The sequence below is a fragment of the Schistocerca piceifrons genome, chromosome 5, assembly GCF_021461385.2.
Source record: "Schistocerca piceifrons isolate TAMUIC-IGC-003096 chromosome 5, iqSchPice1.1, whole genome shotgun sequence".
NCBI classification, from domain to species: domain Eukaryota; kingdom Metazoa; phylum Arthropoda; class Insecta; order Orthoptera; family Acrididae; genus Schistocerca; species Schistocerca piceifrons.
This window is the reverse complement of record NC_060142.1, coordinates 472,182,753-472,205,851: the sequence shown is the minus strand read 5'-3', so window position 1 is coordinate 472,205,851 and position 23,099 is coordinate 472,182,753. Positions and strand designations below refer to the sequence as shown.

The window sequence follows — 23,099 nt, the reverse complement described above, 5'->3', positions numbered from 1 at the left end:
TTGCTCGTAGATTATGCAGAGGGCAATGGTAACTTACGAAAATTCTCAAAAACGCTCATTTGTTTGCATTGATATACAGTGAAATTTAGGGTATTACCTCTGTATTTCAACAGCTGAAAAAAATTGAGGTGGTGGAATCATTTAACCATTCACTAACCTTTGTTTAATGTTTTTACTTTTGTGTTTATCATAAATATTTGTTTTTTGAATTAATCTGTATATCTGATTTGTTTAGAACTTACGACAGTTCCTTGAATTTATATTATGCTTTCTGTATTCCACTGCTTGATGCTGCAGGAACACCTCTCATTAAATTATTCATTCTGAAAATTATCTTCCAGGGATGTCTTAAATTGGCAGCTGGTATCCTTTTTCTTCAAGATGTCCACGGCGTTTTGGTTGTTAGCAGTTTTTATTGTTTTCCGTCGGTTTACAGTACTAAGTTATGGAACGACATCACTTACAACAGCAGACATTTTGAGTCTACGTTGGAAAGACAGCTGGGATTTCATAGTTCACAGGCAATAACCATGAGGTGAGTTTGTTCACTACTTGTCTGAAATGGATTACAGGCAGATATTGCTTTGTAGGTAGCCTATTTTGCTCTTGCGTTCGCTTTCTGAGTCATTGGAAGGAAGCACAGTTAGAATTTTGCTATAAGTGAAGGTATTAAAAGGGGGAATGATTAATTGTAAAAGCATGCCTTGAATAATTGCCAAGACACTATTTGTAGTCCCACTGTAGTATAATCCATTTTTGTTTGGGTTTTCTTTTAACTAATGGAAAGAGCTTTTATTGTAAATTTTATTTCCAAACTATGAATAGTCTGCCAAGTGTGTCCGAGATGTAATTGCTGTTGAGGATGTAAAAAACACTGGAGAAAAAAAGCAAAATCACTTAAATTAAAATGACTTTTTTTAATTACAAGGCAGAATATTTGAATAGCTCTCACATTCCCCAAACTTTCAGATTTGAAGAATTGTGCATTTGGAATATTTGAAATACTTTGATACTTCCTTTATTACACTATTTCTGTTAGAATGCTTTAGTATACATAGCATGTTTATAAATTCCCATTACACACTTGTGTGGGCTTACCGTAGGGAACAAGTAGGTAGCATTTTGAATTGAAACTCATGTCTCAAAAAGTACTTGAGAAACAAGTGTGTCAGATAATTAATTCCATTTTTACATGTGCTCAGAGAAAGAGCAGTAGTAATTAACTGTGATTCTGGCGATTACTACATTTGTAACCAGTTAATGTAATAACAATTTGCAATGCTAAGGAACAAGTGAAAATGTGTAGTTTTCGTGTCTTGTATTGTACAGTCAGCATCTATTCTTCCAGTTTGAGCCACATTATGTTAAATTACCACAGTATTGGTTAAGACCGAACATTGTTACTACCTTAGCAAGCTGGTTTCAAATGTAATAATTCTTGGAGTCACAGTACATTGTCACTGCTCCAACATCCAACAGGCAAGGGGGATTATTAATTTGTGTGTTTATTCCTCTGGCATGGAAACAGAAAGTTTCCAAAAATTAGTTATTCTTGAAAATGACACCTACTTGCTTCCCACTACTATCCCCCTCGGTGTGTTACTGAAATTTAGAAATACCTGCATTTTTTCATTGTTAACATCCTTTATTACTAATGTTGAAGTTCAGTAATTTTTATCTTTATCATTTACACTATTTTGCCACCAGATTGGGCTTTCCACTCATAGATGTGCATCTTTTTGATGAGAACCTTCATTTGTAACACATTCTTCTTGTATGTTTTCCAGACACGAAGAAAAAACTTGAAGTGTGGAACATTTTAACAGAATATGAAGTATTGGCTTTCATGCAATTCTGAAACTGAACTCTGCTCATTTTTATTTTACAAGGCCCTATCTTTTTACCTACACATATATTTATTATGGCTTCAGATACTCTTCCTAGTAAGAAAGGCAGCCTTGACAAAGTCATGAGTTGTACTTATTATTTCAGTAACATGAAACCAGTAAGGCCTAATTCATAAATCTGTCATTTGCAAGCAAGTTTGCATATAAAAATGATAGTTGACCTGCATCACGTATTAAATGAATGTTCAGAGCAACTCAGTTTACTGAGTGCTTCCAAAACTACTTAACTGTATCATCAGGAGCAATTGCTCCTGAAATTTGTGTAAGACAATATATTTTAATATTTTGAGACTTTGTAAAATATTTATACGAAATTTTATATCTTTTTCCTTAGAGAAAATGGCAACTCTTAATTGATTTTGCTACTATGTTAATGATACTGTAATATATTTCTTAAATGTAATGTTTCATTTTATACCTTCATTTTTAAAATTTTTGAGTTCTGAGATGTTATGATACAGAACTGTACACGAAGACTGCGTATTTCTTGACTATATTTGATGTAGAATGTTTGTAGCTCAGTGACAGAATCAGAGTAAATCTGTGTAATTTTATTTATGCAGTAACAAAGGGACCGAATGTCATTAGTGAAAATTAATTTATTTATTAAGTTATATATATATATTATATATTTTATTTTTATATTTAAAGCTTTATATTCAATGTTGTCAGTAAATAAAGAGATTTACTTTTGAATCATGACTGTGTATCGTTCTTTTAATCTAAATGGGTACGGATAATAAGTATTTGTTTTTGTTTGTATGTGTCCGGTGCGGGAGACAGATTAGTAAACATGCATACAGTCAAAGTAGGATACATAGCGATAGCAAAACCTCCATTTTCTGCTGCACTCCTGGTATTCATTAACGTACACACACGCATCCCCTGTCAGGTTAGCCATTTTTGGCAAACCAGGGGTTCTTGGTAGTGCGAAGCCTCTTAACACAATAAAGTTTAGACATGCTTCAGCTGTCATTCTTAGTTATTACAGTGGAATGTTATGTGTAATTAAGAATGGAACCTTGAATTTATTGTCTGGGTCACAAGGTTGGCATTAACCTATAATCTCGGTCTCAGAGTGACCACTGCATTAAGAATAGGAATGAGTGCAACATGTGAGGCACCTCTCACTCCTTCATCATATTAGGTATAATACATCTGCTTGTAAACATGTGTGTTTCCAGTTTCTTATGGACTAAAAATAAATTTTGTCTTTACAATCCACACTCCCAGCAGACTGATGAATGGAGTTAATATAACCATGCATTTAAAAAACAAGATGAACAGTGCACCCTTCTCAAGAAAATTATTTATGTTACATGTCCTTCAAATGACTGCTCGTAGTCAGGCTCATATTTAGGGCTCCTGCTGACACCCGTGGGCAAAGAAATCACTGCTGCCACCACTGCCACTTTTCCCCCTCCCCCAGGCTTGAAATACAGATGTTTATTGAAGTTTTCTTAACATGTGGGCATGTTTCTTGTCATAATAATATGAGTTACAAACCTAAAACTGTGCTTATAAAAGTTACAAATAGAACAACTTAATAAAGTGACAAAAAAATAAACATAAATGTAAACACTGTAATTGTGCTGTTATTAAAATTAAATCTAAACAAGTTACATTACATTTAGAAAGGTATGGGGAGGGGGATGGGGGGCAAAACTCTGATTACTTAAATAACAAAGTTTTTTTTCCTTGCCCTATCATTTGAAACATGTTTATGATTTCTTTATAATGTAATTCACTGTCAAGTCTGATTCAGTAGCAAGGACACCAAGATAGCTTAAGACAATCTTGTTTTTGTGTTGAGATTAAATAATTATTTATGTGGTTGACAGTGGAAAATGAGCTTTCTGTTGAGCAATTGTAAGTAGGAGTACTCAAGTATATTTGAAGAACTGTGTTCAAATTTGGGTAAACATTGTGTAAATTGCTGCCTTCTAGCATATTGCACAGTTCTGGCAAAGAGTTTGACTCATTTTCATTCTTTAAATCAGAAATGTAGCTTTTTAAGTGTAAACGCGCAAGTACAAATGTTGTATCTTCAGAATCTGAACTGAAGACTTGCTGAAGACTGGAGAGGCTTTCTGGGTTTCAAACAGACTTAGTTTCTTCACGTCAAATGGTTCACTGAAGTCATTATATGAAGAAACTCTCTTGTTCAATTCTTCAGTGGAAAGGAAGAATGTCTGTGTCTTAAATCGAATTCATCAAATAATTTTTCTTGTTTTTCTTATTGTGTTTCTTATCCTGCACTTCATTTTGTTGAGTTTTGGTAATATTCCAAAGAGGTTCAGTTTTTTCTTCCAACGTAGATTCTGGAAAACTTCATACAGTAGACTCTCCATTATCCGATCTTCAGTTATCCGACCTACTGTGTTATCTGACCCTTTCACCGCGCCGGCCGTGCGCCAGCTGACAACAGGTCAGCGACTAACGTGTTGTTTGTTGATACTCAGTTCATTGTCGCCATCTGCTACTCCTCACTCCTCAGTGCTAACTTAGATCTGTAGTGGAGTGGCTGTGTTGCACTTTGTTTATTGCAAAAATTTGTGGTGATGGCTTCAAAACAGGAAAAGGTGGTAGTTTAAATGGCAGAAAAAGCTTTAAAAAGAATAGACAGTGGTTTTGGAAGATCAGAAAACCATGAAAAAATGTGATTATGAAAAAGTAAGTGAAGCTTTGTTCCTATGGTTTACTCAACATAGAGATAAAGATGTACCCATGTCGGGACCTATTTTGCAGGAAAAAGCCTTAAAGTTTCGTAATGAACTAAATGAAGGTGAACCTGATTTCACAGCTAGTGTTGGCTGGCTTGATAGATGGAAGAAAAGATACGGAATTCGGCAACTTAATGTCTGTGGTAAAAAGCTTTCAGCAAATTTGGAAGCTGTTCAGTTGTTTAGGAATAAACTTCACAAGGTACTGGACAAGGAAAACTTAACAGGCGATCAAATTTTTAACTGCGACGAGACTGGTCTCAATTACAAAATGTTACCGGAAAAACATTAGCATCAAAGGCTGAAAAGGCACCGCCAGGCTACAAATGTAGTAAAGAAAGAGTGACAATTCTTGCATGCAGTAACGCCACAGCAAATTTGAAAATGAAACTGTCTGATAGGTAAGCCAAAAAACCGAGAGAATTTAAAAATGTATCTAAAAATGTTTTACCGGTGAAGCTGTAGCCACCAGAAAGATCGCGGGAGGCGCACATTGGCACGGCACGTCACGGACGGTAGTTGCTGCAAGTAGAGTCCCGTCCACCAGAGGGCACGCGAGAATTTGGACGCGACCTCTGCCGGCATAACAACAACACTCCGGCAGCACGGGCCGGGCCCCACATTGGGCAGGTCTAGCAGACAGTTCCCGGTCTACACTAGGTGAAGTGCGACGGAAACGTGAATCGTGTTACTACAGGTGAAATATTACAACCAAAAACAAAATTACAAAATGTTACCGTAAAAAACATTAGCGTCAAAGGCCAAAAAGTTAGTGCCAGGCTATAAACGTAGCAAAGAAAGAGTGACAATTGGTGCATGCCGTAACGCCACAGCAAATTTGAAAATGAAACTGTCTATGATAGGTAAGCCAAAAAAACCGAGAGAATTTAAAAAGGTATCTAAAAATGTTTTTCCGGTGAAATATTACAACCAAAAAAATGCTTGGATGAGCTCAGACATCTTTAAAGAATGGTTTTTTAACAAGTTCGTGCCACAAACTGAAAAGTTCTTGAAAGCTAACAACTTACCCGCAAAGCACTGTTGCTACTAGACAATGCCATTTGTCATCCTAATGAAGATGAACTTCAAGATCAAGATATAAAGGCCATGTTTTTGCCTCCAAATATCACATCCTTATGTCAGCCTATGGACCAAGGGACCTTAGAGACACTGAAGAGAAACTACTGCAGAAACTTGCTTTCCTCTTTAATTAATGCTATGGACAAGGGAGACGACATGCTAGAGCAGTTGCGCCTTATTAATTTGAAAGACGTAGCTTATGACGTGGCCCACTCTTGGGAGAGTGTTGGAGCAAATACAATTGCAAAATCCTGGAAAATTTTGCTACAGTAAAATCAAGAAAATTCTCCGGATGATGAAAATCTACAGCAGCAGACCGAACCAGAAAATACTACCCTGCTTTCATTGTTATGAAAAGTTCCAGGATGTGCTGATGCCACAGAAGATGACATAAATGAATGGATTGTCCAAGATGAAGAATTTTAAGCGACAGATGAAGAAATAGTCAACATGGTAAACGAAAAAGAAGACGATGAAGAAGGGGATGTAGTGGAGGAAAGTGTGCCCAAGATTTCTCACAACGAAGGACACAAGGCCTTAGAAACTGATTTAAAATATGTAGAGCAACTGGAGGAAACATCATCTACCGAGGTTTTACTTCTTAAGAGACTACGTGATTTAGCGGCAAACAGGAGGCAAACAAAAGACAATTACTAACTTCTTCACACAGTAAATATTGTAACAACTATTACGGCTTCCGGACACTAAATGTAACAATTGTGTTACTAAATGTGACACTTCTGTCACTCAATGTAACTGTGTTTTCTCTTTTGATGCTGTCAATTGTCAGGATGAGCATTCTAAAGCATTCTGTCAGGGGGAAAATATTAAATAAATTAACTTTTCTCTCTTACAACATGTGGGCAGGGTGGGTTCTTCCTTGGCTCGGGTATGAGGTCGAATGAAACATCATTCTTACATAAGTTAACTTTTATTGAAAGTTTCGTACAACTGTATCTTACTGGGACGTTCTGGTTCGGAGAGCGGCAGCCGTGTCGTTTGCGTAGCCTTCTGCTGCGACAGCGGCGGCGGCGGCGGCGGCGTCTGATTACGCGTAGCGGTGTGTATCTCGTGTCGCCGTCTCGCCCAGCTGACCGGAGACGCGCAGCGCGAGGTGGCCCGTTTAATTATTGCGAGCGACGTCGTGCATCGGATGGTGATACCTTGAATGTGTGCGTCGACCAGCGGAGCGGCGCGGCGGTGGAAGGCCAGTGTCCCGAACTCGAACCACGGACTCCCGCTTGCCAGTCTTCGGCTGTCAGGTCTTCATCCCAGCTCACAGGTAACTACTGATGTGAGGCCGTCTCCTTCCCGTCCTCACGAGTCACCCGGGTATGTAAAAACCAGACTTCCAATACCTTTTAACTTCTGTCTTCTGGCGCCGCGGCTGCTGCTTGCTATTCCATTACAGCGGCGGACTTGGTGCGTCTGTGCATGATGCAGTCTCTTCTTGCATGACGGTCTTCAGCACCGAAACTGACTGAAAACTACTGCTACTCTTCTTTTCTTCCTTCGTCTCTCGTCTTCGTCTCCGTCTGTCTTCATCTGTCTTCATCTCGGGCCCACCGCGTCTCGCGTATTTATTCACTTCAGTTCACTGGGGGTGAACGACTTCACGGCCATTGCCTCTTCTGTCATGTTGAAAAGCTTCTCGAAGAATCTTCTTGACCTCGGTCATTGGCTCTTGGAATGTAGGCGGGGCCTCTGATCGCATGTGACGACTGAGAAACACGTGAGCCGGTCATTGCTTCTTCCGTCACGTTGAAAGGCTTCTCGAAGAATCTTCTTAACGTCGGTCATTGGCTCTTGGAATGTAGGCGAGGGCCTTTGCTCATGCGACAACTTAGAAACACGTGAGCCGGTCGGGCGATGCCCTGACGGCTGAATCGACAGCGCCCGCTTATGTGGAACTCGCTGACTCCACGGTCATTGTTTCTTCTGTTCTGCCCGCTGAATGCCAGTATGTAACTCTCTAAACTAAACCAAGTTTTCCATTTATATTCTAATTTCTTAGTTCACTTTGATTTCACTAATTTATTTACTTAATTAACACTCAACATTCCTCCACCCTTCGGAGAAATTCGCCCTCGAATTTACCACTCAACATTCCTCCACTCTTCACACGGAAAAAGCACAAGCACTGAAAACTCTCGACTTAGAAGATTGCACACGCTTCACATTAAGTACGTGGAAAATACTTTATCACTTTACAAAAGCACTGTACGGTCATGAATCACATAGTTCTTACATAAATGGTTGTAATAAGTGTAACAAATCTTGATGACAATGAATAAACTAAAAACAGATTTTGCACTTAGAAAATTACATAGCAACAGCTGTTTAATCTACCCTATACTAATGCAAGAATATCTATTCTACAGTATTGTTTATTTTAACAAGAGACTGTTTAATAAAGAATGAAGTACAATAAACAAAATTAATACACTAATGCTCAAAAGTAACTACTGAAGTACACCAGTTAAGAGTGTGGTATCCAGTTTACAGGGATTTGATGATGTGGTATATTATTATTTGGCTTATTTTTTCGTCTTAAATAACAGGAAACTGTACAAAGCAGAAACACCAACACAAAGGTTCCAGATATACCCGTTCCTAGCATTATAATTTTAGTTTTGTGTTCACCTTTTAATTTTAAGACATGTTGCATCATAACATTGGCATCAATTTTGCCTTGCTGTGAGTTTATGAACATATCTAATGACTTCAGAAGGGAACTGTCAAGGGAGTCATTGAGGTAGGACAGGTTTTGTGTAGGAAATGCTTGCATGGCGTTGTCTGAAAAAAGCAAACATGGTTATAGACCTACGAACCTAGTAAAAACAAAAATAAAGAAAAGAGGAAATACATTGTTAACTACAGATCTACATGTTTCTACATTCAACTTTTCTTTCTTAAAAAATAAACCATTATAATTTATTAATTATTTACATTTGTATACTGTCCGTAGTCTACTAAGATTCAACTAGGACATTCGCACTCTTGGTCGAAGATTGTAAGGTGCCATGTCTGTATGTTGTGCTGGCGTGGCCACTCTTTTTCCTTGTCGGGTACTTCCTCCACCCTTCGGAAAAGCAGACACTATTGTTGAAGGAATTACATCTGGAGCGCCCTTAAAAGGTTTTAAACGACTTGCATGGACAATGGTAGTTCGGGTGGGCAGTTGTAATTTAACGTTGACTGGTGATGTGATCTCAATAATTTGATAAGGACCTCTGTAGTTTGTTACAAATTTCTTCGTTTTTCCTTTAGCTATGTAAGGAGTTGAAAGCATAACCCACTGACCGATTTTGTAATTTGGATATTTAGCTTGGGTATTACCGAATCTTTCCTGTCGTTCCAAAGCCTTTGTATTAGATTTTTGAACCTTTTTCCATACATCCTTCATCATTCGACTGAAATCTCTTACTGTTTCTCCGACTTTTCCGTTTTTCTGCCTGATTACATCAAAAGGGGACGGCATTTTTTTCCCATAGACCACTTCATAAGGTGACATGCCAGTTGCTTCATGCGTTTTGGCGTTGTATACCGACACGATTATTGGTAAATACGTATCCCAATAAGAATGTTGTTCGTTAATATAATAACTAAGCATCTTGCCAATTGTCCGATGAACTCTTTCTGTGCGCCCGTTGCACTGAGGGTGTAACGGAGTTGTGCGTAATTTGCGTATTTTTAATAAGTGGCATAGCTGTTTCATTAATTCAGAGATAAAATTAGATCCCTGATCTGTGATAATAGCTTCAGGTACTCCAAATTTAAGTATCCAGTTGTTAACTAAAGCTTGGGCAACTGTATTTGCTTGCTGATCTGGGAGACTCACCATAGCTAGATAGCGTGAAAAGTGATCTATAATTGTAAGAACATACTTATTACCAGCAGGTGTTTTATGAAATGGCCCGTAGAGATCGACTCCGCAGATTTGAAATGGACATGAAGCCTCGGGGAGCCTCTGTAAGGGTATTTTTGAACGAGAAAGTTCAGCTCGTTGTGCGCACGCAATGCAATTACGAACGTACTGCGCAACATCCTGCTTTCTGGTTTGCCACCAAAATCGCTCTGCTACATGTCTTTCGGTTGTCCGCTGTCCACCGTGTCCTGCAAGGATATGATCGTGGGCCTCAGCCATTATTTCTTGTCTAAGGTGTAGGGGAACAACAATTCGCGGTCCAAGTTTTGTTTTACGGCATAATACACCATCTTCAAAGCAAAATTGTTTTTGAGTTGCGTATTTTTTACATTCTGTATCCTCATCTTGTGCCTTCCTCCAGTCCTCAGTATCTCGGCCTGTTGCTTCCAAAAGTGCTATTTTCCGACTTAGGCAATCTGCATTCGTGTGTTTTTTGCCTGGTTTATGGATAACTTCGAAATCCATTTCGGAAAGACATAGGGCCCAACGGGTAAGACGACTAGATGGATCCTTTAATCCAAGCAACCATTTTAAAGCTGCGTGGTCTGTAATGACCTTGAATTTTCTACCATACAAGTAGCATTTAAAGTATTTGATACCATAAATAACACTTAACAATTCTTTCTCCGTTGTGGAATAATTTCTTTCTGCCGTTGTTAGTTGTCTCGAAGCATAGGCTATGGGGTGTTCCGTGCCATTAATATTCTGACTCAAAACAACTCCTACTGAATGACCACTTGCGTCACAGGATAAAATAAATTCTTTGTTATAATCTGGGTAGGCTAATACTGGACTGTGTGTTAACTTATCTTTAAGGGTTTGAAATGCTGAGTCACAGTCTTCAGACCAATGAAATTTTGCACCCTTTTTCAATAATTGGGTTAAGGGTCGGGCAATTTCAGCAAAATTTTGAACATATTTTCGGTAATACGATGCGAGACCAATGAAACTTTGTACCTCCTTAACGCGTCGTGGTGTTGGGAAGTCCTTAACTGCCGAAATTAATCGGGGATCTGTTTTAATTCCTTTTTCACTAATGACATGCCCTAGGTATGTCACCTCTGTCAATGCAAAAGTACATTTTTCCATATTTAATGTTAATTTAGCTTTTCTAAGTCTCTGAAAAACATTACGCAGACGCACAGCATGTTCATTAATGTCTCTGGAGAATACAATAATATCGTCTAGATATACACAACATTGCTGAGTTTTGAGTCCTCGCAATACTCCATCGAGTAGTCTTTGAAAAGTTGCTGGTGCATTTTTCAAACCGAAAGGCATTCTTTTAAATTGCCAGTGGCCTCCAGGGGTAGAAAATGCTGTTTTATGCCTATCTTCAGGAGCAACTTCCAATTGATGATATCCACTACGTAGATCGATTGTTGAAAAGTATTTACTGTTACCCAAACTGTCAATGATATCTATAATGTTTGGAAGAGGATAAACATCTGAGATAGTTTGTTTGTTAAGGTGTCTGTAGTCACAACAAAATCTATATCGTTTCGTACCGTCGGGAGACTTCTTTGGAATAATTACGATATTTGAATTATAAGGCGAATCAGAATATTCTATAATTCCATCTTTTAGATGCTGTTCTATAAATTCATCCAGTACTGGCTGTAAGTGATGCGCAACTCTATAAGGCTTCCTATAAACTGGGGGGCTATTTCCTGTTGGGATCCTATGCTGTGTGATGTCTGTTGCTGGCAATGGACCTTCTGCATTAAATAGATCTTGGAACTCAACTAAAACTGCTTCTATCGTGTCTCTATCCTTTCCTTTCAAATGCTCAATCTTCTGGCGCAATGCGGTTTTATAGGCGTCTGGTTTCTGACCATCATTAATATCTGACCAAATGAAATCTTCTTCTTCAAAAGTACTGACTGTAGCTACTAATATTCCCTTATGCAACTCTTTGGCCTCCACTCCGAAATTGTCAATATGTACCGGTACTTTTCTTTCTCCCTCAACGTCTTGAACCCGTACAACACTCCTACGTACAAAACAATGTGATACATCTAATTCCTCATTTTCCTCTAAAGGCTCTATTAGACACACTGTATCTGTAGGTACTTCGTGGTCAACGGTCATCCAGAGAAGTTTTCCTGAGCCAGATGGTATCTGATCCCGCGAATCAACCTTCAAGGACGTTGCACGCAGTATAGTTGATTTCGCCTTCCGGTTAGGGAAATCTTGCGGCAGAGGGCCCTTTGCAGCGGTGTCACCTAGCTGAAACACTATTCCGCTAAGTTCTACAGTTTGCTGTCTGAGGTCGATTTTAGCGTGATGTTTATTCAGGAAATCCAACCCTAGGATCGCGTCGTACCCGTCAGTTACCTTTGTTACCACTTCTACATCTTCCTGAAATTGTACACCGTGAATATAGAAAATCAATGATGTACATCCTAATGACTTCACTGTACCTCCTCCTACTCCACTCAATCTATACCTTGGAGGGTCATATTTCTTTTCTCCCATACATTCATTACTTACTATTGATACGTTTGCGCCTGTATCCACCAGTATCTTTGCCTCTTTATCCTGTATGGTAGCAGATAACCAGCATTCCGCCTTCACATTCGCCTTAATGGCATGAAATTTTATTGGGAACGCCTGGCGGCGGCTCCGACATTCCCGTTTGAGTTTAACTGATTTCTATTTCCAAAAACTTTCTTAGACCGGCATTCCTTGAATGTGTGACCTATTCTTTGACAATTAGTGCATTCAGGTTGTCTGCAGTTTTTTGCTATATGTCCGTGTCGATCGCACCTAAAACATCGTACTCCTGCTGAAAATATATTTCGCTTCTCCTTGTATCTGGTGGCAATGTCTATTTCTTCGAAAGCTGTCGCCACAGATACAGCTTCTGCTAAATTTTTAGGAAACTCTGCCCTAACACGACGGGACGTTTCAGGAGGTAACCCACGTAAAAATGTATCCAGAGCTCTATCTTCTGCCTCTTGTAAAATAACTTTATTTGCTTCATCACTAGTTGTCAATTGATAGGTGTTAATATTAACTTTTCTAATCCTATCTACAAAGCTTTCTAACGACTCGTTTTGCCTCTGAGTGATAGTGTTTAACTGTTCCCTATAAAATCTACAGCTGTTCTGTTTTTGAAAACGTTTAAGTAATCCTTTCTTCACTTCCTCAAATGTTGGAGCATTCCGTAATTCTTCATGGTATAAGACGTGTGCTTTAGCCTCTCCTGTCAATCTTAACTTTGTCATTTGTAAGAGCTGTTCATCTGACCATGATCCTAACTTTGCAGCTGCTACTAAATCATCAAAAAAGGCTGTTATGTCCTCGCCAGGTTTACCTGAAAAAGGAGTTACTAAGGCTGCTGCTGAGGAATCTAGGGTGGGAGGGATTGAATTGGTTTGCCTAACCTCACTCAACTGTTTAAATAATGTATTATTATCATTTTTAAGCTGTGCTATTTGATTAACTAAGCTCTGAATAGCTTCCTCAGTAGAAACCGCTTGTGGTGCTGACTCTGACTTTGTACGATTTCGTGTCATCATTTTACAAACTGTTAGTTACACTATCTTACTATACTGAATTTAAAAGATGTTTAAATATTTCCGACAAACTCTTAAAATCATGAGAGAAAATACACTTCTAAATAAAGAAAATATTACGACTGCTATGCAAACCTCTATCCCTTCACACATTAAAAAAAACTAACTGTGGACCTTTAGTGACTGTCATTCACACCTCATATTGAGCCAAGGGTTTTTTCTCTGACACCAATTGTAACAACTATTACGGCTTCTGGACACTAAATGTAACAATTGTGTTACTAAATGTGACACTTCTGTCACTCAATGTAACTGTGTTTTCTCTTTTGATGCTGTCAATTGTCAGGATGAGCATTCTAAAGCATTCTGTCAGGGTGAAAATATTAAATAAATTAACTTTTCTCTCTTACAACATGTGGGCAGGGTGGGTTCTTCCTTGGCTCGGGTATGAGGTCGAATGAAACATCATTCTTACATAAGTTAACTTTTATTGAAAGTTTCGTACAACTGTATCTTACTGGGACGTTCTGGTTCGGAGAGCGGCAGCCGTGTCGTTTGCGTAGCCTTCTGCTGCGACAGCGGCGGCGGCGGCGGCGGCGGCGTCTGATTACGCGTAGCGGTGTGTATCTCGTGTCGCCGTCTCGCCCAGCTGACCGGAGACGCGCAGCGCGAGGTGGCCCGTTTAATTATTGCGAGCGACGTCGTGCATCGGATGGTGATACCTTGAATGTGTGCGTCGACCAGCGGAGCGGCGCGGCGGTGGAAGGCCAGTGTCCCGAACTCGAACCACGGACTCCCGCTTGCCAGTCTTCGGCTGTCAGGTCTTCATCCCAGCTCACAGGTAACTACTGATGTGAGGCCGTCTCCTTCCCGTCCTCACGAGTCACCCGGGTATGTAAAAACCAGACTTCCAATACCTTTTAACTTCTGTCTTCTGGCGCCGCGGCTGCTGCTTGCTATTCCATTACAGCGGCGGACTTGGTGCGTCTGTGCATGATGCAGTCTCTTCTTGCATGACGGTCTTCAGCACCGAAACTGACTGAAAACTACTGCTACTCTTCTTTTCTTCCTTCGTCTCTCGTCTTCGTCTCCGTCTGTCTTCATCTGTCTTCATCTCGGGCCCACCGCGTCTCGCGTATTTATTCACTTCAGTTCACTGGGGGTGAACGACTTCACGGCCATTGCCTCTTCTGTCACGTTGAAAAGCTTCTCGAAGAATCTTCTTGACCTCGGTCATTGGCTCTTGGAATGTAGGCGGGGCCTCTGATCGCATGTGACGACTGAGAAACACGTGAGCCGGTCATTGCTTCTTCCGTCACGTTGAAAGGCTTCTCGAAGAATCTTCTTAACGTCGGTCATTGGCTCTTGGAATGTAGGCGAGGGCCTTTGCTCATGCGACAACTTAGAAACACGTGAGCCGGTCGGGCGATGCCCTGACGGCTGAATCGACAGCGCCCGCTTATGTGGAACTCGCTGACTCCACGGTCATTGTTTCTTCTGTTCTGCCCGCTGAATGCCAGTATGTAACTCTCTAAACTAAACCAAGTTTTCCATTTATATTCTAATTTCTTAGTTCACTTTGATTTCACTAATTTATTTACTTAATTAACACTCAACAATATCTATTCAGTCTAATTTGATTTGTATTGTATTAAATGTTTAACTCATTTGGCATACGTTAGTTTAATTTTTGTGTTTTTTGTATTATTTTCTGTGTTATCCGACATCCCACTTATCCGGCCTTGCCGCGGCCAGTTTAGGTTTGATAATCGAGACTCTACTGTATCTTATTTTCATTTCTTCCAAAAAACTAACTAAGGAACAGTGTCACTTCACAAAAAAAAAGCTGTGTCCATGTTACTGTATGTAATTGCTTGCTTACAAGATTGAATCTTTCAGGAATCGGATCACGAATTAGTCATTAAATATGTCTCAAAATTACACAATTTCTTCATTGTGTGTGTAGTTTCAAATTTCAACCAAGACTTTTCACTTTCATTCCCATTGTTTTACAACAGTGCTCTCACAATTGCCTTCCCAACTTTGTTCATGCTGCTTCTTGAGTAGATCATTGGGTTATAGAGAGGGATTTAACAGTCATGTTGTCTTTATTAAAAAATATGCTTAAATGATTCCTTTCTTGACTAGCCCTGCTGAAAAAATTAAATATTTCTTGCAAAAGTCAAGAAAAGAAGTTGCATGGTTACAAAATTTTGCTGCACTTGAACCCATCAAATTCAGTGTACATGCTGAGCAAGGCATATACTAAGCATAAGGAGAGAAAGGTTTAATTGTAGTTTGCAGGTGTTGGAGCATTGTTGTAACTCTGTCTTCTACAGTCCCTGTCTCTCAGTAAACGGAGTATTGCACCTGCCAGGTCCTGGCCTCCATGCCCTGGGTTGGATATAAACAAATCACTCTTCTCTTAATTCCAGTTTATTGACATAATGCAAGACACAGCGTGGTGTGAAATGTCAATACTTAAGTCAACAATAACAGAATACATTTGTTGTTGTTGTGGTCTTCAGTTCAAAGACTGGTGCAATGCAGCCCTCCATGCCAATCTTTCATGTGCACGCTTTTTTATCTCTGAATAACTGCTGCACCCTACACCTTTCTGAATCTGCTTACTGTATTCATCTCTTTGTCTCCCTCTACAATTTTTACCTCCCACACTTCCGTCCAGTACTAAATTGGTGATCCCTTGATACCTCAGAATGCGTCCTACCATCCGATTCCTTCTTTTGGTCAAGTTGTGCCACAAATCTCTTGTCTCCCCAATTTTATTCATTACTTCCTCATTAGTTACATGTTTGACGCATCTAATCTTATATCCTCTCTACTTCAGCCATCATCCGTTATTTTGCTGCCAAAATAACAAAACTCATCTATTGCTTTAAGCATCTCGCTTCTTAATCGGATTCCCTTTGCATTATCTGATTTAATTTGACCACATTTTATTATCCTTGTTTTGATTTTGTTGATATTCATTTTATATACTTCTTTCAAAACAATGTCCACTCCGTTCAACTGCTCTTCCAAGTCCTTTACTGTCTCTGACAGAATTACAATGTCATTGGCAAATCTCAAAGTTTTTATTTCTTCTCCCTGAACTGTAATTTCTATTCCAAATTTTTCTTTGATTTCTTTTACTACTTATTGAATGTACATATTGGATAACATCAGGGGTAGGCTGCAATGTTGCCTCAGTCTCTTTTCAACCACCACCTCCCTTTCATTCCCCTCAACTCATATAACGGCCGTGTGGTTTCTGTACAAGTTGTAAATAGCATTTTGCTCCCTGTATTTATCCCTGGTACCTTCAGAATTTCAAAGAGACTATTCCAGTCAATGTTGTCAAAAGATTTCTCTAAGTCTACAAATGTTTTAAATGTAGGTTTGCCTTTGCTTTACCTATCTTCTAAGATACGTCTTAGGGTCAGTATTGCCACACGTGTTACTACATTTCTCCAGAGTTGTCAGCTTCTACTAGTTTTTCCATTTCTGTAAAGAATTCGTGTCAGTATTTTGCAACCATGACTTATTAATCTTATAGTTTGGTAATTTTCACACCTGTCACCAACTGCTTTCTTTCATATTGAAATAACTGCATTCTTCTTTAAGTCCGAGGGTATTTTGCCTGTCTCATACATCTTGCACACCAGGTGGAAGAGTTTTGACAGGGCTGGCTCTCCCAAGGTTATCCGTATTTCTGATGGAATATCGTCTACCCCCCAGGCCTTGTTTCAATTTAGTTCTTCCAGAGCTTTGTCAAATTATTCTTGCAGTATCATATCTCCCATCTCATCTTCATCTGTGTCCACTTTCCTTTCTATAATATTGCTTTCAAGTTCATCTCCCATTTATAGGCATTCCATAAACTACTTCCACCTTTCAGCTTTCCCTACTTTGCTTAGGATTGGTTTACCATCCGAGCTCTTGATATTCATACAGTAACTTCTCTTTTCCCCAAAGACATCTTTAATTTTCCTGTAGGTGATATCTATTCCGCTAGTGAAATATGCTTCTAAATTGTTACATTTGTCCTCTGGCCATTCCTGCTTAGCAGTTTTGCAATTCCTGCCAATCTCATTTTTTAAACGTTTGTGTTCCCTTTCACCTGATTCATTTACTACATCTTTAAATTTGCTCCTTTCATCAGTTAAATTCAATACCTCTTGTGTTATCCAAGGATTTCTACTAGGCCTTCACTGCTTAATCTCTTAAAGCTATACATTCATCTTCTATTGTATTCCTATCCCCTATTGTAGTCAACTGTTGCCTAATGCTCCATCTGAAACTCTCAACACCCTCTGGTTCTTTCAACTCATCCAGGTCCCATCTCCTTACTTTCCTACCTTTTTCCAATTTCTTCAATTTTAATCTACCCTTCATAACAAATAAATTGTGGCCAGTGTCCACATCTTCCCCTGGAAATATCTTACAATTTAAAATGTGGTTCCTAAATCTCTGTCTAAACATTATATAATCATTCTGAGCTCTTCCAGTGTCTCCAGATCTCTTCCACATATACAGCCTTCTTTTATGATTCTTGACCAAGTGTTAACGATTATGCTCTGTGCAAAATTCCTAGTAGATGGCCTCCTCTTTCATTCCTTTCCCCCAGACCATATTACCTATTTTTTCCTTCTCTTCCTTTTCTGCAATAACTTGTGACTATTCAAGTGTTTCATCACCACCGTGTTATAACATAGTCCTCAAGAAAAAAAAGTTTCTTTCCAACAGCAATAACTTTTTGCAACACGTTACACTTCATTTTCAAGTTGTGTGAACAACTTTCCATCTGTCCTGGCCAGAGCTGAGATTCTGTTTTTAAAACTGAAAATCCAGTCTCAGTGCCTTGAACTATTTTGATGAGCTGCAATTAATTCTAGATGCTTACAGTTTGATGAACTGCAAGGTCCCACCAAGTCTTTCTTCTCATGGCACCATCTTTAAAGTGGTGTTTTAATTTTGAAAAATCACTTTCTTTATTTTGTTGTGTCCTGTTCATTGTGATGTCCCAAGTTCCATCAACTCTCCCCCCCGCCCCGCCCCCTCCTCAAAAAGGATCAGCATTGGGTGAAATGTTCCTCAGCAACAACGGCCATTCCATTTGCACTTTTGTTTGGTGGAAGTGTTTTTTCTTCATCTTTGGTTTTATTTTGGGTAAGTGTTTCTTCCTGATCTTCGAAATTTTCACTCTGGATGTATATTTCTTCTCTGCCTGAAGTCTTTGAGGATTTTATGAAAACTTCAAGGTGTGGAACTGTCTTCAAAGCTTTTTCTTCTCTTTTTCTTTTGCCAGAGATCGATACTGAGCCCCATGTATCACTTTCTTCCAAATCATTTTCTTCACTGATTATAAAAATATTGCAAAGCAGCATCTGTTAACCACAGGGTAGGAATCACATTAGAGGTCACTTTGCATTTGATTTAATGGACTAAACCTAACTGCATTCAGTCATCTGTGTGAAAATAATAGAATGTGCATCTGTTACTCTCTGCTGTTATATGCACATATGCAGTGTGAAAACGTTAACAGAAATGCAGTGATAAGATAGTTCATCACTTGACTCACAGAAGTTTAAAAGTGTAAGTTTATAAAACATGCCCGGAAAGTTTCAAAAAAGCATGGTTTTTGTTTCCGAACAGGAAAAAAAAAGTGCATTAATATCTTTTGAGAAGAATGTATTAATAAAGTAATGGAATCATGCTAGTGGGGGCATACCTAACACCATTTTAACCACGTTACAGAATAATCATGATTCAAAAATAAAACGTATAAGGTCAAATTAACATCACTGTATCGAACTATTTCTTACCTTTCCTAATAGTATTGAGAAAAAATATGACTACTTAACACACATCTGCATGTGCGTCAACTAATATTCCCTGGTGAGCAGGAGATTTAAATTTTAGGAATGTGCTTGTGGCATGGAAGCTATCATTCCTACCCTCTCACAGTGGTATTTCACTGCCCATTGACACATAGCAGTATCCCTGCCCATCCCTGCTCCATTCCTGCTCCCAATCCCTTGCCTCATGGCTCACATTTCTGCCATAGAAAGGGCTACTTGTGAAAGCAGTCGTGCTGCTTTCTACATGCACATGACGACTAACAAGCTGTCTGTCCGCATGAATGGCTACTGACAAACTGTGGTCAAGAGACAGCTGAACCACCCAGTTGCTGAACGTGTTGCGTGACACAGTGTGCTTCACTTCAGTGACTGCATCACAGTCTGTGCCATCTGGATCTGTTCCTACCAACTCCAGTTTATCTGAGCTGCACAGATGGGAGCCCTCCTTACAATATATCCTATTATCCCATAACTCACCCCTGACCTCGCGAAACTTCACTAGTCGCTGTCCTTCACTCACCACCTCCTTTCCTGTTCCCACTCCAGCACTACAGCCTTCTATTCTACCAACACACCCACTAATGTTTTACCCCTTCTCTGTTTCTGCCTTTTTCTGCTCCCCATCCTCGCACCCCTCCTCATCCAAACCTCTCGACTGCACCTAGCAGCCCTTTCTTGTTTGCTCCATGTCCGGACATTCTCCCACAAGCAGCACTACACCCTCCCACTTCTGTAACCTGCTATCCCTCCTCCTCCTAGCCCCAGCCTCCTCCTTACCCCCATCACCCACAGATCACGTCTCCCATGTGTGCTAGAGTCTGGCCTAAATGGTCAAAGGCAATATGTGTGTGTGTGTGTGTGTGTGTGTGTGTGTGTGTGTGTGTGTGTGTGTGCGTGTGTTTTGCCTATTTTTGACAAAAGCCTTGTTGGCTGAGAGCTTACTTTCCCACACTCTTTTTATTGTGCCTATCTGTAACTCAGCATCTCCGCTATGTGCTGAGTAGCAACTATCCTTTTCATAATATTGTTACATTCCATCCTGGATTTTCCATTATTTTTGTGTGTGTGTGTGTGTGTGTGTGTGTGTGTGTGTGTGTGTGTGTGTGTGTGTGTGTTTTTTTTTTTATTAGAAGATATGTCTTTGGCCGAAAGCTAAAATGTACAGCAGTCTTTTTGTTGTACCTGTCTGCGACTTAACATCTCTCTATGTGGTGAATAGCAGTCTATCCTTTTTATAATATTATCATTATTCCATCCTGGATTTTCCATCATTAGACTTAAGTTTTAGTTATTTGTGTAATGCCCATGTTTTTATACAGTTTTCCACAAATTTTTGCCCCCTAAAACCTGCCGACCTGGGCAGTTGGCCAGCCCCCTACAAATAAGGCCCTGTTTGTAAGTTCTGAAACAGAAAGAAGGATCATTTGAGAAAACAGCATTATGTCACATTAGAAGGGCAACTAATAAAATTAAAAATACGAAAAAGAGCACACTACAAAAAACTACTCGTTTCAAGTTGAAACTAATAACCTATACCTCCCCAGAAATTTAAAAATATGCTAAATCCAATATTTGTCTCAAATGTTGTTCTTGCAATACAGTTGAGGCCTCTAAGAATGCAAACACCGTTTACTCATAACAATTCTTGGCATTCATTGTCAAGCAAGCACATTGTCAAAGGCTTAAAAGTGGCACATGTGCAGTGGATACACATTTTATTGATACCTCTGCTCTCCTTAGTTCTGAATTGGTAGACATCTCAAGACTAGTTTTTTGAGTCCATTCACTGCTAGTCTTAGGCTTTAGGATCACTAGCTTTTGATACCATTCACTTTTAAGAACTAATAAGAAGTAACAAGTATTATTGAACATGACCACGAATGACTGCCCATTTTTTTCAACTTTCTTTTGTGGGTTTTACTACCCAACCACAAGTTCTGTCATGTCCGAAAGAACAGACTATACAGAGTCTGCAGCTGTGATATGTTGTAGTTGTAGTCTTCAGTCCAGAGGTTGGTTTGGTGCAGCTCTCCATGCTACTCCAGCCTGTACAAGCTTCTTCATCTCCATGTAACTACTGCAACCTACATCCTTCTGAATCTGCTTAGTGTATTCATCTCTTGGTCTCCCTCTAAGATTTTTACCTTCCACACTGCCCTCCAATACTAAATTAGTGATGCCTTGATGCCTCCGAACATTTCCTACCAACCAATCACTTCTTCTAGACAAGTTGTGCCACAAATTATTCTTCTCCCCAATTCGATTCAGTACCTCCTCATTAGTTGCATGATCTACCCATCTAATCTTCAGCATTCTTCTGTAACACCATGTTTTGAAGGCTTCTATTTTCTTCTTGTCTAAACTATTTATCGTCCATGTTTCACATCCATATATGGCTACACTCCATCCAAATACTTTCAGAAAAAGACTTCCTGACACTTAAATCTATACTCGATGTCAACAAATTTCTCTTCTTCAGAAACGCTTTCCTTGCCATTGCCAGTCTACGTTTTATATCCTCTCTACATCGACCATCATCAGTTATTTTGCTCCCCAAATAGCAAAAATCATCTATTACTTTAAGTGTCTCATTTTCTAATGCAATTCCCTCAGCATTGCCTGATTTAATTCGACTACATTCCATTATCCTCATTTTGCTTTTGTTGATGTTTATCTTATATCCTCCTTACAAGACACTGTCCATTCCATTCAACTGCTCGTCTAGGTCCTTTGCTGTCTCTGACAGAATTACAGTGTTGGTAAACCTGAAAGTTTTTATTTCTTCTCCATGGATTTTAATTCCTACTTCAATTTTTTCTTTTGTTTCCTTTATGGCTTGCTCAATATATAGATTGAATAACATCAGGGATAGCCTACAGCCTGTCTCACTCCCTTCACAACAACTGCTTCCCTTTCATGCCCTTCGACTCTTATAACTGCCATCTGGTTTCTGTACAAATTGTAAATGGCATTTCGTTCCCGGCCTTTGACCCCCGCCATCTTCAGAATTTGAAAGATAGTATTCCAGTCAACATTGTTAAAAGCTTTCTCTTAGTCTACAAATGCTAGAACTGTAGGTTTGCCTTTTCTTAATCTATCTTCTAAGATAAGTAATAGGGTCGGTATTGCCTCACGTGTTCCAACATTTCTACAGAATCCAAACTGATCTTCTCCGAGGTCGGCTTCTACCAGTTTTTCCATTTGTCTGTAAAGAATCTGTGTTAGTATTTTACAGCCGTGACTTATTAAACTGATAGTTTGGTAATTTTAAGACCTGTCAACACCTGCTTTCTGTGGGATTGGAATTATGTTCTTGAAGTCTGAGGGTATTTCACCTGTGTCGTACATCTTGCTTACCAGATGGTAGAGTTTTGTCAGGGCTGGCTCGGCCAAGGCTATCAGGAGTTCTGATGGAATGTTGTCTACTCCAGGGGCCTTGTTTATACTTAGGTCTTTCAGTGCTCTGTCAAATTCTTCACACAGTATCATATCTCCCATTTCATCTTCATCTTCATCTACATCCTCTTCAATTTCCATAATATTGCCCTCAAGTACATTGCCCATGTATAGACCCTCTATATACTCCTTCCACCTTTCTGCTTTCCCTTCTTTGCTTAGAACTGGTTCTCCATCTGAGCTCTTGATATTCATACAAATGGTTCTCTTTTCTCCAATCATCTCTTTAACTTTTCTGTAAGCAGTATCTATCTTACCCCTAGAGGTATATGCCACTACATCTTTACATTTGTCCTCTAGCCATCCATGATTAGCGATTTTCCACTTCCTGTCAATCTCATTTTTGAAAAGTTTATATTTCTTTTTGCCTGCTTCATTAACTGCATTTTTATATTTTCTCCTTTCATCAATTAAATTCAGTAACTCTTCTGTTACCCAAGTATTTTGACTAGCCGTTGTCTTTTTACCTACTTGATACTCCGCTGCCTTCACTATTTCGTCTCTCGAAGCCACCCATTCTTCTTCTACTGTATTTCTTTCCCCTGTTCTTGTCAATTGTTCCCTAATGCTCTCTCTGAAACTCTCTACAACCTCTGGTTCTTTCAGTTTATCCAGGTCCCATC

General features: G+C 39.4%; 1 protein-coding gene across 2 annotated transcripts in view; it reads left to right on the top strand.

Moving 5' to 3' along the window:
• Window positions 1-2,529, top strand: part of LOC124798566 (protein O-mannosyltransferase 1) — a 163,266-nt gene extending 160,737 nt beyond the window's left edge. Inside the window, exons 14-15 of one of the 2 annotated variants that reach the window (XM_047262025.1) lie at window positions 342-535; window positions 1,788-2,529. In XM_047262025.1, the coding sequence (XP_047117981.1) occupies window positions 342-535; window positions 1,788-1,806 (213 nt within the window). In that variant the 3' untranslated portion in view covers window positions 1,807-2,529. The remainder of the gene's footprint in view (window positions 1-341; window positions 536-1,787) is intronic. The other variant, XM_047262026.1, reaches the window with a different exon arrangement.
• The last annotated feature ends 20,570 nt before the right edge of the window (window positions 2,530-23,099 follow it).